The 22,121-nt window shown below is 36.0% G+C and overlaps 1 protein-coding gene across 1 annotated transcript; it reads right to left on the minus strand.

The window, feature by feature from the left end:
- Nucleotides 1-9,630: 9,630 nt before the first annotated feature.
- On the minus strand, nt 9,631-15,917 carry LOC141643356 (calcium-dependent protein kinase 28-like). Its single transcript, XM_074452489.1, has 12 exons — nt 14,954-15,917; nt 13,334-13,464; nt 13,194-13,235; nt 12,972-13,083; nt 12,527-12,605; nt 12,219-12,388; nt 11,662-11,788; nt 11,208-11,323; nt 11,002-11,109; nt 10,862-10,924; nt 10,546-10,719; nt 9,631-10,217 (listed from the first exon to the last, which is right to left on the minus strand). The coding sequence occupies exons 1-12, from the start codon at nt 15,317-15,319 to the stop codon at nt 10,086-10,088; spliced, it is 1,620 nt and encodes a 539-aa protein (XP_074308590.1). The 5' UTR covers nt 15,320-15,917; the 3' UTR covers nt 9,631-10,085.
- Nucleotides 15,918-22,121: the final 6,204 nt, after the last annotated feature.

Raw genomic sequence — 22,121 nt, forward strand, 5'->3', positions numbered from 1 at the left:
TCGGGGTCGGAGTTGAAGAGAAGAGCTTGGTGGTTCCTTCTAGGCATGCACTTGACAAATCGTTAGTCTCCTAGTGTTTTTACACACTAGGGGAAGGCAAGAAATCACACACTCTACAAAGAACACACAACTACTAAAACAAACTAACAATTGAGATAAGACTAAAGCAAAGACTCTGAGCAAAAACTAAGCATAACCTAACGCCATCCCCGGCAACGGCGCCTCTTGATAAGTAAGGATTTGTCGTATCTTCCCTCTATCAAAACAATATATAAAAACCCAATTAAATGTAGTATTTAGTCGGGGTCGAACACGAAGACGGTGGGGGTTTCTACTAAGTCCAACTAAGAGTCAAGTCTAGTCAACAATGAAGGAAAGGGTTTCGATTTTAACTAATAGAGCAACTAAATAAACGATTGAATGAAGATGAATACGATTGATTAAGAGACTAGGGTCTTCGGGGTCACCTAAATGAACTAGGGGCGACAAGTCGATAAAATAGTCTAAGGTGAGGGTTCGCCCTAGAGGCGGTTACCAACTTTCGTTGAGCAACAACTATTTCAAAACATGCAACAAGACCACCAACAAATTTTTATTCAAAGGAGGAATTAAGTTACTAAGACAAAAAGACACAAGCTTTCACTCACACAATTCGTCAAACACCTTGTATGCAATGTTAAGAAAGACAAATTCCTACACCAAAGACTCAAAACTTATCAACTAACCATGCCCACTAATCCTATTTAGGCTCCCCCTAAACCCTAGAAGGGTAACTACTCACTCATCATGTTTCTAAAGGCAAGATAAACAATAAAGATGGAGTCTTTAAGCATAAACATGGTGGAAGGATGAATTCTACTTCTAAGCATGCAACAATGCAATAATAATTATGAATAAAGATGATTTAATCTAACAACAACGATGAGTAAACTAAAAGACACAATCTTTAACACAATCAACTCAAAGATTGAACCTTTGGGTGCAAACAACTAGGATGAACAATGAAAAGATGGACAATAAAGAAAACAACAACCATCAAACAACAAAGATGCAAATTTAACATAAACAACCAAACCAACTTAAAGGAAAAACAAATGTAAACTAATGAAAGTAGGGAGAGAAATAATACCAACTTAATAGCAAGAAAAGGAATTAGGATAGAAAAATAAAGAAGGAGGAACCTTCAATCTTCTTACAACCCAATTTCAATTACTAACTAATTGAATAACTTGTCTAATTAAGGAATGATTAACAAATGATTAACAAAGTTTTAAGCTTGGAAAAGGAAATAATTTCAGATCTGGGAGAGTGTGTACAAAATGGTTAGGGGAGGGGGTATATATAGTTTCCACCGGGATTAGGGTAGGATTTGAAATGGTCTTGAAAACACGAGTCTGAACTCCCGGCCGGTCAACCGGCTGCCGGTCTTCTGGCCGGCTGGGAGATCCCTGGAAGTTGAAATAAATCTTGGGAGTCATCAGGTATGCTTGGCCGGTCAACCGGCTGCCGGTCACTAACCGGCTGGGGACACGTTTGACTTTGAATCTTGACTTTTGGGTTTGGGGGAACTCCCAGCCGGCTGGCCGGCTGTCGGTCATCTGACCGGCTGGGAAGTTCCTGGAACTTCCTTCAAAAACTTGTGAATTCAGCTTGTATGTTTTCCCAGCCGGCTGACCGGCTGCCGGGCCACCGGCTGGGAATGCCCCTTGCTTGATTTCTTCTTCAGCTGTGTATACGCGCATCCCCAGCCGGCTGACCGGCTGCCGGCCTACCGGCTGGGATTACCTCTCAGCATAATTCCCATCTCCTTCCATGCAAAGCTTAGTAAACCCGTCTTCCTTGCTTCATATCACCCATTCCCGCCTCAATTTCTGCAAGGAGGCTACAACGTAATAGTAAAGGGAATTGGGACACGAAATTCGAGAGAGGAAGCACAAAACCGACTCAAATGGAGTCGGAAAGCATGGAATTAGAAGGAAAAAGGGTGCAAAAGAATCCTATATCAGAACGCAAAGCACACCATCCCCTAGATCGACCTCGACTTAACCACTAACTAGTTGTTTGTTGAGAAATATAAATGTGTTTGATTGAGAGCCCCAACGACGCTCTACATCAATATATTTACTCAATAACACCCATGACAACTCAATATGACATCTGACATTCAAACCACATTCAGTTCATATTTTATGTGGACTCATTATCTCATATGAACAACATGGGTGAATACCAACACCATTTTCCAACATCAATACAACATATGAATAACATATTCATGTTAAACCACATCACCATTGTGAAACATATGATTAATTTCAGATCTTAACTTTTATTACTGAGTTCTCGTCTACGTTATTTTTATAACACTTCAATTTTTCAATCCTCAAGTTAATTGTCAACTTCAAAGGAGTCCTTGTCACGATGCTAGGAATCGGTCCCATCAACATTAAACACCATTAAAAGGAGTTGAAGAAAATTTGGAAAAATAGGTTTTTTGAAAGAGTTCGATAATTATCCTAACTTTTATTCTCCCGAAAAAAATAGGAAGGAAAGAGGATTTTAGAATAACAAACGAATCTAAATTTCGTTAAGAATTGAATATTTTATGTGAGTTTTACTTGATAGGTTTTAAGAGGATTTTAGTGGAGGAGTTCCATGTTTTCCAAATGAGGGGAGGTGAAGTGAGATTGCTGAAAAATTTGAAATGAAACCATAATGGAAGGTGTTTTGGTTCCTCAGAAGAAGTTCTATATGTTTGTTTCAATTAACAAGGCACTTGATTTATGATTTGATTTTGCACTAAAAAGACCCAATTCATGGATTTATGGGGTTTCAAGTACCCGATTTTTTTGTTTTTTGTTTTTTTTGGTAAAAGGTAAGTATATTGCTATCAATAAAATCATACATCCCAAATGTGTCATGCTTGATTCTACACAACAATCTACATCACATGCACGTGATTATAGACAGAGGACTAACTCGTTACAATATGTCAATGTCAACTACATCTTTTGTTATTACTTCCTGTAATCACCTAGCATCCCTGATGGGAATAACGCCGGTGTTCAAAGTATGCAATTTTGGAAATATAAAACCTAATAAATAATATACCAAATAAAATTGAGCATTACTAAATTAGCGATTTTAATAAATTACACATTAATGAACTGTCGCGGTTATACAAAAAGAATGAACACATAATATACAAAATAAGTAGTTTTAAAAACTTTTTACATAAAGCCCGTGGAGTTCACTGAAAACATTTACAATTTATATACACATAATAAAAACACAAATATAGAAGGGACCTTGAATCCCTCCAAATTCGAAAAATGAAATAATGAATGATAATAAAAAAGCGTATATCGTTGCCTCGGCAACGTTTGCCAGCCACTCGTCTTGTAACCCCAACATATACCACCGCCATGTCATTCATAAAAATGAATTTTGCATAGTCAATGGAGAGTAGCTCAGGTGTCCTCCCAAACATATTACAATATAATAAGGTAAGTAAAATACAAAACAAATAAATTTATCAAACATACATCATAGGAAACATAAATAAATCATGTGATAACGGAATGGAAACAACCAAAACGTTCCCACTTTACTGCGACAAAAAATGACATCATAGTAAATGAAGCACGGGGAAACGTAATGACCAAAGACGGCGTAATGGACCAGTTCCCAATGTACTAATGTCAATCAACCATAAAAAGTAACCAACGATCTCCCGATAAGGCGCTACGATTACATCCGTCCTTAGCTTAAGCCAATATTGAACCTCTGGAGGTTCGCCACTGACTCTCGAGATCAAAACAGATACCCGATTCAACGATTGCGATACAACTCTACAAACTCGAGACCCGAATGTCTGGCACATACAACCATACTAGGGTCGATAACATGCATATAATAACGACACACACATATACCCAATTTACTTACATAACATGCATGTAATAACCATACGACCCATGGACGGAAACAACCACGCTATATGTGGAATATGAACAAACATGCATAAATATGAAAATAACATCTGTATTGGCCAAGTCATCCATCTTGCCTTCCGTACCTGTTCCAACATAATCAAAGTAAGCCCATAATGTTTACCGTCTCACCTCCAACAAAGTACAAATACAGCAAGGCAAGCAACACAATAATATTTCACTTCCGTTTACCAAAATTGACAAGTAAATGTATCCAACACTATCCATATATATCAGCGTACATCGTCTTAACTACACAAAACACTAAATAACATTCAAATACACACTAAATATCTCATCTTCAATTGGTATCACAGACTCGTGTTATTCAATTGGTATCAAAGACTTGTGCTCTTGATCTTACCTAATCGTCCTTAGAGTTAACCCTATTGTTATGGACGAGTCAAAACACACTAAATATGTCATCTTCAAGGGTGAAAACTATGCTTGGTGAAAACACCTTATGGAATACTATGTTGAGAGTACAGATTATGAGTGTTGATTTATAATTCAAAAAGATCCTTTGCAATTATAGTGACTAATTCTGATGGAACTAGTACCCCTAAAAAAGTGAGGACAAATATGCCACTCTGACAACAGAATGGTCGAGAAAAAATCAAAGCCATGTCCATTCTTCAATTCAGCCTTGGCGAACAAGAAGTAAATTGGATCTTCAGATGTACATTGGCCAAAGAAATTTGAGTCACACTAAGCCTTGCTTATGAGGGATTGTCCCAAATGAAAAATACATCGTATTGACCTTCTCGATTATGCAACAATTTGAGATGTTCAATATGATGAAGGACGGGTTAATCAGCAGTCTTTCCTCTCGCTTCTCTAGTATTGTTAATGACCTCAAAAGTTTAGGAAGAAACTTTGAATTAGGGGACTTAGTTCGCAAAATCCTTCATAGGCTATCGGAAAAATAGCAGTCAGAGGTTACAACTATTGAGGAGGCGAAAGACTCGTCCATATTAACTCTTAATGAACAAATGATCACACTCATGGCTCATGAGGTAACTCTCATGAAATGCCCTTGTAAAAGCTCCTAAGGAAAATGTCCCAATCTCAAATCAATCTCAAGTGATGAGGAAGATGATGGAGACGACGAGTTTGCAATGTTCTCTACAAACATTGTGGGTATGGTCATTGGTGATAATTCTAAGAGGTTTAACAACAATACTAGTAAGAAACGTTTTCCTAGGAGAAGATCAAACTCGACTATTGGCTGCTTTAAATGTGGTAATAAAGGTAACAAAATTAATGAATGTACAAAGTAGAATGACATCAATTCTAAGGAAAAATGAGAATTTGCTAAAAAGGTTTACAAAAGCAAAGTAATGTCCGCAATATGGGAAATGTCCGATTTTGATGTGGGCGAGATCCTTTAGGAAGAATTTGACGTCAAATTATGCCTATCTACTCGTCTCAATGATGATGCTTCAAGATCATTGTAAACTAGAGTCCATCAAATGTCTTATGACACATCTCGATGCTTGTGATTCAAACTCGGACGTTGAGGTAAATCATCTCAAGACAAGGTCTGATCTTTTTTCAAAGATAAAGATTGTTTACTCTTAAGACCATTCATTGACAAAAGTTGCATCCATCAAAATAAACTTGAGGCCATGCAACTTGAAATAAATGTCATTCAATAGAATGTCCAAATGAAGCAGAATAAGCTGATGTATCACACTCTCTTGCGAAAGAAGTAAAAAAGATTAAAGAAACAAAATATGATTTTTGTGAACGAAGTCAAACTATTTAATGTCACATCTGAGCTCAAAAAAGGAAAATGGGTAAAAAAAACATGTTTATGTGTTAACCCAGGAAAATGACTCACTCTTGATTGACCTAACATGTTAAAGATGTTGAGCAAATAGGAGAAATGCTAAATGATGAGTCAAGTTACACAAAAAGCACACCTTAGAACTTGTACAAAAGTTAAACCTTGACCATCTTGCCCAAATTGAGATCTTAAAAAAAGAGTTAACAGACGCAAAAGCTTTTACAAAAAATGGGAGGGAAGCCAGACTCTTAGATTTTCTCACAAGTCAGTCACAACAAGATGAGAGGAATGCTGGATCCAATTTCAAACGCAACAGTAACAACTTATCCAGGTGCCAAAGTGTCAATTCATGGACCAACAACTTATATAACAAGTCCAAAATGTGAGCATTAAAGATTATTACGGGAAAAACCTTCTAACCTTTCTCCCTCTAAAAACTCTCTCTCTCTTTTTCCCCGAAAAAAACCCAAATCAAAACCCTAATTAATTGTGCCGCCGCCGCCTCCGTCCACACTCGATCCTCCCTCCTGCCGCCAACCTTTCGCCGGAGATTGGGTCGTCCCTTGGCCCATCTCCGGCGAATGACCATATCCTCGTTCTTTTGATCGCCTCTTCTCACTGATTCCGTTCCGTGACTGATCGTCGGTGTGTCCCTGATCTGGGGTAGGTTTTGGGTGCTTGTGGGTGTTCTTTGTGGTGGTTGCTCGGTGGTTTTCCTGTTCCCCAACGTTCTCATACTCCTCGTTTTCTTTCGTTCCGGCTCGCTTCTCCGGGGTGTGATCCCCGGCCCGTAGCTTCTTCCTTAGCCCCCGGTTTGGTTGTTTCCCAGGTTGCTTTGCTTTGGTCTTCTCTGTCTTTGTCTTTGAGATGGATTTAACCCATCGGGTTAGGTTTTTGGTTCACTGTCGTTCCCGCCCTTTTGTCCCCTTGTCCTGTCACCGTCGTCTTTGTTGTCCAACCCAGAGGTGATCCCCCCATTCCCCCCACTTCTGGGTTGGCTCTCTTGTTTTGTTTATTTGTATGTGTTCGATGAGCATAGCTCATCCGTTTGCTTGTCTTGGGTCTGCTTTGGTGATCTCCCAATTCCCCCCACCTTTCGGCCCTTTTCTTTTTTTTTGTCGGGCTGTGTAGCTCCTTTTCTGTGTCTGACTGTTTGTTTGGCGGTGGTCCTGGGAGGTGATTGTTGGTGAAACGGGTTTCGTTGGAGTGTCCCTGATCCTTCTTGCGTGTGTTAGTTATCTGTCTGGGTCTCTGGTCCTCTGTGGCTGCTTGGAAGCGTGCTTGGTGCTGTTGTGGTGTGCTTGGTGCTGTTGTGGGAGTTTTGTCTGGGTGAGCTGGTGACCATCGTTGGTGTGTGGGTCTTTTTGGTGTTGGCGGATTGCTTTCGGCTTGATCTGGAGTGGAGTGGGTCAGTGTTGGAGTTGGTGTTTGCTTGAGGTGTGGTCGGGTTGGTCTTAGTTGGGTTGGATGAGGCGTTGGGTTGGATGGCTTCGGTGGCCTATGTCTCTTCTTTCATGTTGCTGTTCTTTTCTCTGTTATCTTTAATAATAACCTCTATGGGATTTTGGGTGTCATGTCCTCTTATCTTTGGGGTTGCTCCTAGAGTCGTGTATCTTATCTTTGTTAGGGTTATGGTTTCCTCGCAACCGACTATGAGCATGGGTGTCCTGTCCTTGTGGGTTCGTGTTCGTGTTCGTGGTGGACATTGCATGTCGGAGTTCTTGATCTGTTGGTCCTATGATCGTAGGGTTCGATCTCTAAGGTGTAGGAGTTTTATCTCCGCCGGTAGCGGACCTTGTAGTCCTGCTTACCACTTTGTCTTTCTACGCTCTTTTCGCAAGAGTGTAAGTACACCTTGCTATTGTCACTCTGCGGCTCGTATGTATCGACGGTATTTGGAGGTCTTCCGTGTGTATGAAGCTTGTTCTATGGCCTGTGGCTATTCCTCCTTCCTTCACCAACACGCCCTCGATGCTCTAGTTTTAGGTTGTCTTGTGGTAGTATTTATCGTTGTTAATTTTTATGTAATCTTTAGGAATGGCTTGGTAGTACTAGAATCGGTCGTGAGGTTTCTGGTGCTACTTAGTCGAATAGCCTACTATGTAACATTTGGAATAATGTAAGCTATTCGCTGCTTGTTGTCAAAAAAAAAAAAAAAAAAAAAAAAAAAAAAAAAAAAAGATTATTACGGGAAGCTTTCTCTCGGTGTGCAGATTTAACGAATCAATTTATAAGGCCACTAATAACATTGAACGAATGTGTGTTGTAAAACCGTCTCATATGAGAATTAAGTCATCCCCTATATACTAAATGAATAGGAAAAATTCAAAGTTTTCCCGCCTAAAATATTTCCCCTATTTTGATATAATCTCTTATTTTCTTTCCTATTTCAATATAGTTTCCCTATTTAAGATTTGCTTCTAAGTTTTTTGATGATAAAAAAATTCCGTTCTCGGTAAGATAAGTTGTAGCTAAAAGATATGCCATTGAAAAAAAAGTTATAAAACAATATCATTAAATCTGTGTAAAAACTTTTATTCATTAAAATACACATTTAATGTTATGAGTATTTCTTAAATTTTTTTTTCTCTCAAATTAAAATATAATGATGAAAAATGTTAAAAAAATAACGAATTGTCAATTTACACTCTATAAATATAGTATACTAAATGATAAAATTCTATAAACACCGTGCATGCATTGCACGGGACCTATACTAGTTAATGATCAATCGTCAATTTTGTGTGTTCTTTTTAAAAAAAAATTACTATTTGTTTTTCTAAGGTTTGTTCGGTTCTATTGTTATTCATAGCAATTCCTATTAATGATGAAGAGAAGTTTGGGGGAAAATTAGCTAGGTTTGATTTTAATTTCCTAGTTTTATTTCTCAAAGCCTCCATTTTGCCACTACATTTTGTTTGATGGTAAAAAAATCAAAGGTGTCGCGGATGTGTCACGTCACAGTACACCTAAACCACCAATGAGAAGCACCATTTTTTTAAAAAAAAATTATCAAAATTTTACTTAAGTTCGGGTCTATAGTAACTTTCTCTTTTTATCCAGTATACCAAAGAATTTCTCTTTTTAATATGCGGAGTTTGTATTTTTTGGGTACAGATATATATGTATGTAACTATGTAAGCATGCACTTGGGTATTTTCCGGTAACTCTTCATGTTGAGGAGTACAACGCTGTTGATCCGAATCGGGCTTACGGTAATTGGCTTCCTCCTTGCTGATCGTAAGTGTGTTAATTTTTGAATGTTTAGGTATATTCTATACTCCATTCTTGAGGCATATATGGACGTGGTTGGGTCTTTCTCCTGCAACTAAGAATAATTTTACATCTCTGTTGTCTTCAGGCCATAGTTGCATCACAGTGCCTGGTGAAGTGCAAGAAACATTCCACATGGAGCGTGGTTCCGAGGTAGTTTACAACACACATTTGTTAAATGCTGTTAGTGGGCTTATGAATTGATTCGTTAAATCTACACACCGAGGAAACGCTTTCCGTAATAATCTTTAACGCTCACATTTTGGATTTTTTAGATAAGTTGGTTGGTCAATGAATTGGCACTTTGACACACAATAACGAGAATGTACCAAAAAAAAAAACACACAATAACGAGAAGAATGCTACAAGAAGTGTCGCCTTTGCTAATGACCCACGTCGAGCACACTTCAAGTTGAAACTGCACTTCGCATCTTCTATAAATTATGTATCAATGTCGATAACAAATGAAGTTAGTGAAACTTACTACTCCCCTCCTCGTGATTCGTGAACGATAAAAAAAGGCCAAGTGCAACAAATCGACCAAAAATAACATCCCTATCTTCTGCACAATCTATATGATTAAGCATCAATCACTTTTTTTATTTCTGCCTTTTGACCATTTCTCCATATAACTTCTGTTTACAACCCCCAAAATAAACCGTCTCCACACTCCACAAACAAAACTTCATATCAGTACACCCAACTCCGTCCAATCCCGTAACTAAGACTGAACTGAAGAAAAAACCAAACCCACCAGAAAAAAAAAAAAAAAAAAAAAAAAAAAACGACATACCCGAAATTCAGCTCAGTAGAGCCTAATCTGGAGTAGAACACCCTATTCCACAGCAAACACATGCTTAATTACAGTTAAATTTTTTTTCACAATATCACACAGTCAATGTGATTCTTCCATCTTTCCAGCCTTCCTCTATTTCCCAATCAGAGCTCGATGATCAATGAGAGTCTGCGAAGAAACTAAGAGGCCATCGCTCATAAATTTACAGTCTTTTGAGTTCCTTGTGCATTTCGGGCTAGGTTATTTTACGCGAACTGATGCTGGCCGATCTCAAAAGCTTTCGGAATTCAGCTAGGCTTATTTTACCGTCTTTGTCAATGTCGGCCTCTTCTAGAAGTGGATCCACCGAACCCTTCAAGCCCGTATGCTGTTTCATTCAAGATGTGGTGTCAGAAATCATAGGCCGACACGTGGATAACTGGATACTATACTAGTCCCCAAAAATGAGTCATACGTGGGTTATAGTCATTTTCGAAACAGGTCTGGGACAAATGAGTTATTTGGATCGTATTTGGGTAGAAAAGGGTGAGGCCTGGTACTTCTCAGATACAGTCGCTTTAGGTACGGGGCTTCACAGATCAGGTCAATCTAGGTTTGCGATTATCAAGGATGTTCTTTTTGGGTTGTAGGCGGGTTCATTCAGGCGGGCTTAATTTTGCTAGTCAGGATGAGGAAAGCAAAAAGTTCTGACTTACCATTCTGAGTTCTTCAGGGGTTATATATCCATCTTGGTCTACATCAAACTTCTCAAAAGCTGCTCGTGATCGTATTTGCCACTTCTCATTGTCATGCTCATGTAATTGATGTACGTGAAGAGTAGCTGCCACAAATTCGGTGAAATCCACAAAACCATCGGTATTGCTGTCAATCTGCCATAAACAAAGACGGGATCAGGAACCCGACGCAATAAAGGCATTATTAGAGAAGATATAAATGAACACAACAGAAAACTAAATTACAAGAGGCAGCGGTGGACATTGTGAGTAATTCAGAAAAACTAAGGGTAATTACCGCTTCAAGAATTTCCATAACACGTGTATCTCTTAGCTTCCACGAAAGGTCTTGAGCATGTGCCTGAAAGGAACGAGTTATACAATTTACAAATGGAACTTTGAGCTTCAAGCACTATACTAGAATAAAACGAGACAAACCTGCCTCATTTCTTCAAGACTTATGGTACCACTTTTATCCACGTCAATTGCATCAAACTGATCTCGCAGATCAGCCAGCTCTTCTTCATTAAGAGTTTTAGCCAACGCCTGATTATTATACCATTCAATGAGGTTAGTAAAGATATATAGGCAAGATGCACCATATTACTAATCTAAAGCATACTGGTGTAATTTCACATACATACCCCTAAAGCAAATTGCTTCATACGGCTATACTTTACGAATTGTCGCATGTTGCGTAAAACTGATATATCAAGGGGAATATCTGATGCATTTCCACCTTCTCTGACCCATTGGTGAGCTGTATTTCAAACATGAAGAAAAACACAGATTTATTTAGAAACTCATAAAAAGTCGCATCAAATGGTGAATAAAGAGATAAACCAACGGCGAGTCTTTTATGATATAGCCTCACATATGAGACCACCCATATCTATATGTATTCTCCATTTAATACAACCCATATACTTGGGTATTCCTCGTTGAAATGTAGAGGTAATGATTTGGTCTCACATGCAAGAATCTCATATTGTTTTCGTGGAAGAACATTGATAAGACTACCACATAGTCTAGAAAGTTATATCGTGTTCTTAAATCAACAAGAAGTTCCAGGTGGTGGGGAGAAGATTAGATATATACATAATGCCTGAGAAGCAGTCAGTCGAGTACGAGGATCCTTCACCAGCAATTTCCTGACAAAATCTTTGGCACTGTTGCTTATAGTGGGCCATGGCTTACGCCCAAAATCAGGCTTGCAACGTAAAACCTGAAACGACAGAATACCTTTTGTTGAGTGCAAGGATTATAACATAATAAATGTATTATTATAAAGGCATAAAGACAACGAAAACACCATGAAGGTCTCTCCTCTTAGCGAAACCCTAGACTCATATATATCCCTCACACGGATGCGCTTTTTCCAGGTTATTTCTTATCCAAAATAGAGATGTAGTGAATTCATTCGTACTACTTGAAAAGAAAAATAGTGGATTGACATAAGGTGAAGTGTCTCACCCACTTGTTTACATATTCCTTCTTTGCCTGTCTTAACCATTAGCTTATGTTTCCATAAGCAAGCATAAACAAATGGATGAGATACAGGAAGCACAAAATAACAATTCAATCTCTAAAACCAACTTATGAGCACTTCTTCAAATAAAAAAAGCTGCTTCTTAGAAAAAAAAAATCTAAAATACCTCTTTGAATATACCATCTTCAGTTTTATCCCAAAATGGTCGTCTCCCGCAAAGCAATATATATGTGATGACACCGATACTCCATACATCTGACTCTGGTCCAGATCTTCGTTTCAACACTTCAGGGGCAACATAGTAGGCACTACCAACAATGTCATGAAATTTTCTCCCTGCAAAAAGACACATTTTGTTTATTAGCATCTAGATTGAGGAGTAAGGCACCAAAATACAAGTACTAGGGGCATTCAAAATAACGGCACGTGAAGAAGATTATACATTCAGTGACCCAATATTGATTTGATACTCACCAGGGTTAATGAAGTCTGATAGTCCAAAGTCTGTGGCCTTCAAGGGTGAATCGTCTTTCGATGATTTGAACAGAAAATTCTGTAAAGAAGAATTACATAGTAATTAATCATACATGCAAACTTGGAGGGTCTACGTATAGATTTCATCTAGATTCTAGACCTAGCGAAACTAACTCGACCCAATCCGTTTATACAAAACAACCCAAATATGACCAAAACAGGAATTGATCCATTCCGACTCAAATTTGGCTGGCCGTCAACTGACCTTTGTCCATAAATGATCCTGTGATAACACACTCAAACCCGAAATGACCTGACAGATTCCAAACCTAAATGCAACCCGATATCCGACCCGAATAACCAGTTTCCAAGGTCTAGTTCGATCAATCATAATGTTAGGGTTCGTCAGCCCATATAAATTAACAAATACTTCGTAGACAACTACCTCAGGCTTCATATCACGATGAACCAAACCATGTAAATGACATTCAGCTGCAACTTTCAGCATCTGGCGTACCACCACTGCTGCATCTTTCTCCGTGTAGCGGCTATCCTTTCTGATTCACATATGACAGTGCAAATGTCAACACATTGATATAAGCAGAAGAAATCATAACAGACTTTACATAATGAACTGAAAGTACAATGAGTATATTAAATTAATTACTTGGCAAGTATACGATCGAGCAATTCTCCACCTTCACACAACCTGATGAAATAAGAGATAATTAATCCCATATTTCAACACCATCAAAAATCAATTGAAATTAGAAGAAAACATATAATAGCTTATTTTATGGATCTTACTCCATAACTATGTAAACATAATTGTCATCTTCAAAAGCATCATAGAACTGAACCACGTTCTCATGGCCCGTAAGGGCTCTTAGAATCTTCACTTCTCTCTTAACATCCTCCACTGCAACAGGAAGAACCATCTGCAGAGAGATACATAGATTTGTTAGACACCAATAGAAATAACATTTCCCTCCACGAAACTATTTGATCCTTTGAGCAAGAGAGGCTCCAATATCCCAAAAATAGACGAAATCAACCAAGACCAGAAACACGCAATCTAGCTAAAGTAAGGCGTGGCTAGCGATTTGCAATTCTGTTTCCTGTAGTTTTCGAGTAACTCGGTCCTATACTTTCCTCCCCTTATCACTGTCTTTACTTTTTGAAGATACTAAATTTAACTCATCAACTGAAAAGTTTTTTTACTGGCTCTCGAAAAGGTAAAGACAAACCTCCTTATTAATGGCTCAACGCTCTTACACTACAATAGAAAGGGAAGAAAGACTTGTTCAAAATAGTCTCATAAATAATGATTGAAATGAAATCGAGGAGGCCAACAACCTTCAACGATACATATCAAGAGGTGCAGTAATTCTTGTGTAAGGCGGTTTTACACTAAACTAGTGTAAAACAACCTTACAATTTTACCTAAACACCCTCTCATAACTTCTCTTATTAACTATCCATGTTTCGGGAAGGGGGTATGTTTGTCTTTAGTGGATTGTTTTACCCTGATTTAGTGTAAAAAGGTTTTAAACAAGACCAATTCCAAGAGGTGATGGTCTATGGTTCTCTTACAGTCTTACCCAATAAGCCATATTACCAGAAATTCGAGTCAATGACAGCTCATATCCTAGTTTTTTGAAGATAAATGACAAAATCAACACCTACATCACTATACCATTCAACCATTCAATGATTCAAGTAACATCCGAAGTCCGAACACCTAAAAGCAAGCGTATGGCATAAGTCCGAGACTAATGTATAATTTTAGGCAAACATTAATCGTAGACCAAGACAATTATACCTTCACATAACAAACAAAGTCCCAAAAAAAGAACAAAATTTCCAAACTATAATCATAAACAAGGAGAAATAAACAGACTCCAGGCTGTAACTTCAACTTAATTAGATTCCTCATTTGACCTTTCAACATTTGGCAACGAATTTCAACAGTTTACCAGTCATAAACAACTTACACAGTACACTACCTACTCACAGAGTCACAGTTACCACTTACCAAATATATATATACATACAGTAATGAATCCTCAGACCAATACCAAATATGATCAATCCAATTCTGATGACACATATACTCGTGTAAGGCAGTCTTATACAGTTATACGGTCTTACACAAGTATATTGTAAAACGGGTCATTTTTGTAACTACTCGTACTATCTAGCATCTACAAGTCATGTTCTAGATAGTTAACATCCATTTTACACAATATTAGTATAAAACCGCCTTTGCCGGTTTTTGGGAAGGGAGTATAACAGTTTGTAGCCCAAAAAGAACCAAACATTACCCAAATAATACAAACTTTTCACAAGATCAAAATTGCATCAAAATGACAGAGAGCCAAAACTTGACAAAAATACTAAAAGTTAATTAAAAAAAGAAACACATACCTTGTTCTTACTAATCTTCTTAACAGCAACACGATCGCCATTCAATTTATGAATAGCAACATAAGTATAACCAAATTGACCATGACCCAATAATTTACCAATTGTATATTTCTTTGAAAAATCTTTATCATACCCAAAATCCGTTCTTTTACCACATGGCAGTGAAGTTTGTCGTTTTGCACTCAATTTGTCTTTCAATTTAGTAATTGGTAAATTATCAATAATCCTATGTTTATGATTCTCAGGATTTGTGGGTTGTTTCCGTTGGTGGTTTTCCGTCACCACGGTGGTTGTTGCGGTGGCTGAATTTGTTGTGTTGTTGCTATTTGATCCTGACACTTTACTTGTTGAAAAACATGAACCCATTTTATTATTTTATTAATCAAAAATCCCCAAACTAATTTTGTAGATTATATTTGGGTAATTAGGGAAGGATGTGATTTATATGGGTTTGATGATTAAGAGGAAAGATGAAGGAAGAAGATAGGAAAATGGTGGTTAATGGTGGGTCAAAGGAGAGACTTTGAAGAAGAAGGTGATAATAAAGAAATGGGAATTTAAACACGAATTAAATCTCTTTTTTACATTAATAATTTTAATAATTCAACAATAATTGAATCTTCAAAATTATTGTTTATGTAATTGGTCATTTTTGTTAGGGTTTGTTATCCACCTACTTCCTCAATTGAGGAAGAGGGATTTTTTGGGGGGTGTAATCAATCAAGATTCAATAGTGATTTTTGTTGTGTGAAATGGTTTATGGATTGATGAGTTTTTTTTTGTTTGTTTTGTGAATAATGGATTGATTAGTTATATAATCATTTTTAGGGTTGTGTTGTGTTAAAATTTTGGTTAAAAGATCTGGTGGTGGCGAGATATGCGTGTTATAAAAAATGTAGAATTTTATAGGGTTATTAATAATATTTGGAGAAAACTAAGATGTAAAGTATTTCAAAATTACTTTGGAAAAAAAATGTTTGTAGGTTCGTTATCGATTAACTACTTTGCCGCGAAGAAGACTAAGAAAAAACTGAGCCCAAGCGGACCTTATTATCAATAAATAGTACTCCGTATCAAAAACCTCAAAACGCTCAATTTCTTTTAATTTCGAAAACATCGAGAGAGATGATATCTCACTAAGTTATTGCAATAAGCTTTTTTTTGTGACGGTCACAGGTTTGTGACGTCTCATAAGCTCTCTCCCACTTGCATCATGTGAGACGTCAAAAGCTTGTGATGAAAACCGTCCATCACAAATGAGGATTTGTGGAATTACTGAGAGACCAATTTTCCGTAATCATTTATTTGTTTTTCGTGACCCTTTTATTGTTAATCGTGACGTAGTAATTTCATACTTATTTACCTAATAAATGTACACGTTTTATCTTTAATCATAATTTGCACCTATTTTATCACTTTAGTACCATTTTTTTTAAAATTATAAAGTAATCTCTTAATAACCTCATTGAGAGATCATCTCTAAAAAAAACCTTGCTTCTTTGAGAATTAGAAAAGATTTTATACTCTTAAAAAAATTTCCTCTTAATCCTATTACTTAAATGAAAAGGGCAGATAACATAATAAGGTATATAAATGTAATATTTATTCCCATGCCTACTTATTGTTTTCTTTTGAAAATTAACATTCTTGAATACAACAACAATAACACCAGAGCCTTAATCTCAAAATGATTTGGGGTCGGCGGACACGAATCGTTCTTTAGAACCGTCCATGGATGAACGCACGCCTCAAAATACAAATAAATAGGAAAAAAAATTGAAAAACAAAAGGGGAGTGAAACATAATACAAAAGTCAACTAAACTTATCCTCTTACTAATAAAGCTAAGTCATTTAAAGTCTTCTGATTGGTTCTCTAATTTAATGGGAAAAAAAATCATTTTTCTAAATTGGCCCTACCACAAATTTGCCTTACATTTATTTTTTCATTCAATAATTATTACGGAGTATTTCAGAATATTACATCTAATTATCGTACTAACAAACATACTTCGTATGTCATAATTTAAAAATCAACCCGTGCATTTTTCTGCACGGGATTAAAACTAGTTAAATGTATATCTCTGATTTGCCATTTCATCCCCTTATACTAAAAGAATAAGAGATTACTAAAAATTTTCCGTTTAAATGATTTATTCTATAATTAGATTTCACAATATTATATCTACAATGGGCCATACTTTCCAACAATAATATCTCTATTCTGTAATATATAATATATAATATATAATATTTTTCAATTTGCATAAATATATTAATAAGATATTCTGATTTTGTCATAAATGAAATTGTACTAATTATACGTATGATGTGATAAAATATTTTACTGTTATTATTTTTAAAACTAAACACGATGGCTACGTACAATTAGTTAGCAAACATTTTCATCCCTCTTATACAAAAAGAATAAGAGATTAATAAATTTTTCCCGCCTAAATGAAGTATTCTATAATTAGATTATATCATATTTACACATGCTAATATGCTATTACAAACAAAAGATACTGCAGTTAAAAAGGATATAATATTTTTTCAATTTGCATAGACATATTAATTAGATATTCTGATTTTGTTACATAAATGAAATTGTACTGAACTAATTATAGTATTATACGTATGATATGATAGAAATATTTTAATTTACTGTTATTATTTTTGTATGATGGTCACGAGCATTTTTTTAACAAACACTTTCTAAATAATTCTATTATTCTATGTTTTGATAATAACTTACGAATGATGTAATTATTAAATTTTCTAAAATAACTATCTAAAACGCATTCGCGCGGGATCTATACTAGTTATTACTAGCTCCGAGCTTGACCATGGAAACTCCACTCATTTCGACGTGATCTCAAAAGGGTATGGCGAAGTTGCCCCCAAAGTATGTCTTCCCGCCACAAAGACGACCTAACAACAACATTGTTGCGACAAGGATACCGATATTAGAACTAGACGGGGAGGAAACCTATTATAGACCTAATCTCATCAACAAAATTGCTCAGGCCGCAAGTGAATTCGGTGTTTTTGAGGTTTGTATTCGCCAAAATAACCCTTTCATCAAACTATATATTGTCCAAACTAACCATTTGTTAATAATCTTGACACGGTACATAATCAAATTCTTAATTTTATCTCTTAATTACTCAGTGGTTATTTTGGTAAATAAAATTGTTTAAACAAATGGCTACTTTAGTAAAAGACGTGAGTTTAAGTAACGTGAGCTTTAGCCTTTAAGCCTTTAATTCTAGAATATAACTCTATATATTGTATCGAATTGGACAGGTGATTGAGCATGGAGTGTCGCCTAGACTTATGGATGAAACTCGACACATCACAAAAGAATTTTTCGCACTTCCGACAAGAGAAAAAAATGCGTACTATTCGATGGACTTGAACAAAAATTCATATTGTACACAAATAGCATAGAGTACGATAGGGAGTCACTCCATCATTGGAGGGACGCTGCAAGGCATCGTTGCACGCCTATTAAAGATTGCGTGCGATATTGGCTTCAAAAGCCCATACGATACAGGTTTGCTTCTTCTCGTGCCTAATTAACAAACTGTAAATGTAAATAGTCCCTTTGCAAATTTGCGTTGAATGACAACACGTTGGATGTAATATGCAAATAATCCCATTAACTGGATAGTTTAGAACTTTAGATCCTTAACTGGAAAAGAATTACCCATTACTTGTTACACCAGTTAGTTAAATAGCTAAAAATTTACTCCCTCGGTTTCGGTCAATTGTTGTCCTTTGGTTTGGCACAAAGACCAAGGAAATAGGAATGAACCAATTACTAAATATCAAGTGGAACAAATTAACTGTGAATGATCAAATTATTCATCAAGTTCATTCTTAAAATAGAATGGACAACAAATCACTGAGATACCCCAATATGAAAAAGGACGACAAATGACCGGGACAGAGGGAGTAATTTTTTTCCAACAATTGTATTATTGTCAGGGAGGTTGTTGGGAAATATGCAAGTGCCCAAAGAAGTCTAGGATCACGGATCCTAAAGCTATTGAGTGAAGTACTCAGGCTCGATCCCGAGCATTTTGAGAAGGAAAACTTGTTTCAAGAGCTAACCATGACAGCAAACCACTACCCAATATGTCCTAAGCGGAACTTAACTTAGGGCTCGTCTGAGCATTATGATCCTGGGTTAATTACAATACTACTCCAGGATGACGTCCCAGGTCTCCAAGTCCTCCATCAAGGCACATGGATATCCATCAACCCTAGGCCGTATTCGTTTTTGGTTAATGTCAAAAACCTCTTAGAGGTAATTAATCCCCCTTATACTAAAAGAATAAGAAAAAATTGAAAAATAAAAGGGGAGTGAAACATAATACAAAAGTCAAGTAAACTTATAGGTTTTAAAATCGAAGACCGGATTTCTTTTATGAAAATTTAGAATTTAAATCGATAATAAAGATTGAAACGATTTTGAAAAACGAAGTAAAACTTAAGGGTCCGGAATACCGTAAAAGTGAACCAAGTATTAATATATAAGAAAGTTGCTGGTAAAATGGTGTAATAAATCCGATAAAAACAAATAAATTTTTAAAAATTAATTAAAAACATTAAATATTCAAATAACTTCAAATATTAAAAATCCACATATACCATAGCCCTCTATTGTGCTGCCCTCTCCGTCACCATTCCCGCATCAAGCCCGAGAAATCTCATATCGTGCTTTATCACTCTCAGACATGTCTGTTTTGGTCTCCCTCTACCCCTAACAACCTTTTCGGTTCCCCAGGTCTCCAGTCTCCTAACCGGTGCGTCCATAGGTCTTCTTTCTCACATGGCCAAACCATCTTAGTCGGTTTTTCATCATCTTGTCCTCTATTGACGTCACTTTCACCTTTTTCCTATTCACCTCATTCATTAATCGATCTTTCCTTGTATGACCGCACATCCACCTCAAACTTAACATTCTTGAATAGTCCCTTAAAATTTATTACACCCTCTATCCCGGTTATTTGTTTTTTTTTTTGGAAGTCATTGTCAATTGTTTGCTTTTCTATTTTAGGAAGATGATTGTTATCTACCTTCTACTTTTTACCTTATTTTATACCTTCTACTCTAATAATCGTTTAAAATATTATATATCTTGGCTCTTCCACTTGTCTTCTGACCATGCCCTATATATATATATATATATATATATATATATATATATATATATATATATACTCCTCCCACCTGCAGAACCAAAGGTAATGATTCTAAAATGATGAACCATACCAAAGGTAACATACTATAAATGGCATATTTTTGGACAATATAATACTTATACCCTCCTCATATTTACACAAATGCCATCATGTGGCTCACCCACTAACTCCTTATTTAACTCACCTAAACCCATTTAATAATACCCACTACCCATGTGGCCCACTCACCAATCTTTCCATCTTTGCCCCTCCTTTTTACCTCTTTTCTTAAATAACCCATTTTTCACCATGTTACCTTTCGTCTGGGTCGGAGGGAGTATTAGATTAATCAATCAATTGTCAGAGGATAAAAGATGAAGGTAAACGAAGGTACGAGGGAGAAGGTATCAATCTTCTTTTAAGAATACTTTTGATGGACACTATGATCCTTCACATTCAATTTAGTCATGTTGTCATTTAATAATTGACTCACTCTTATTTTCTTTGTTTTTGTGCCAAAACTAAAAGTAAACAAATGACCAGAACAGAGAGAGTAATAGTAAGACAGTAATAGTAAGACACTCCATTGTTGAGATTTACCTAACTTTTTGAGAAATGAGTTTCATATAATATAGGCGGTGATTTATAAGGCCAACTAAACAATTTTTTTTAAAATTTTTTTTTTTAGTTTAAATTAGCGCACTTATGTTTCAGGTGAGAATCGAACCTCCAACTTCAATAAAAGAGCTCTTATCATTTGAGTTAACTCTTGTTCTCTTAAAAGTTTGTTTGGTGACAAGCAGAAAGAAAGTACTCTATAATTTTGTAACCTTTTCGTTCCAGTTGATTCTTTTAAGACAAGTATATTCGTCTTAAGGTTATATAACAAGTCAAATAACACCAAATTTGGATAAATCAGATACTTTTGATTAGTTTTTAAGTATTTTGTTTTTGTCCAATATATCCTATTTGATCCGTTTTAAGTTAAACAAGAACTTATTTTTTCTGGTATTCTCAAGATTAATGGGTAATTAGGCAATTTTTTTTTTTTTTTTTTTTTTTTTTTGATTCAGTTGAAGAATATGATGTCGGTGAATTTGGTTACCGATTTTACATGTTGGACTTGGTAGTTGTATTGTACATTTGTAATCCTAGTTTCCGGTATGAACCAAAAATGTTGGGCACCCACGCGGTACACATGTCTCTTTCATTTCTCAGCTGTATTTATTCTATTTCTCCGACCTCTCTCAGTTCACACACTACTTGTAACTCGTAAGCTACCAACTTGAGCATCTTGCCCAAATTATTGGCATAATTTATCTTATAAATAGTGTGTAGAAAAGAACATAAGTCATCAACACTGTAACACAACTTAACAATTCATTCTTGGACTTGAAACTGTCAAGTCTTCCTTACGACAATTGTCCCTTGACCCACGGCCAACTCTTGAGCATATTAATTACTAGTTTAAATGCCCGTGCGTTGCAACGGGGTAATTAACTTATTTATAATGCAAAAAAAAACGTTATAAGAGTTTAATGTTTACATTCTATGTCTAATGATTTGTTTACATATTATTAAAATATCTCTTTCAAAAAAATAAAATAAAAGATTAATATTTATGAGACTTAAAAAATTTTGGGTGGATACATAAGTTACAAATATCCCTCATATTTATAATCATAGGGATCACGTCACCTTATATTAATCTTTCGATGTGGGATAATTCTACTATTTATATGTAGTATATTCATCACACCTACGTTATTTTCCAATGTGGGACAAAACATACTAAAAATTACACAATTTTACACACTAAGAAGTTTTAATATGTGCAAATAATATGAAATCTATACTCTAATGATAACATTTTTTTACCACGAAGCTAATTATATTATTTTAATAATTTTTAAACGATCTTTTTTTTGCCAAATGAAATGTAAAAGTTTGATATAAAAATTGGAAATATCACTTGAATATA

Source organism: Silene latifolia, chromosome 2 (genome assembly GCF_048544455.1).
Source record: "Silene latifolia isolate original U9 population chromosome 2, ASM4854445v1, whole genome shotgun sequence".
Taxonomy (NCBI): domain Eukaryota; kingdom Viridiplantae; phylum Streptophyta; class Magnoliopsida; order Caryophyllales; family Caryophyllaceae; genus Silene; species Silene latifolia.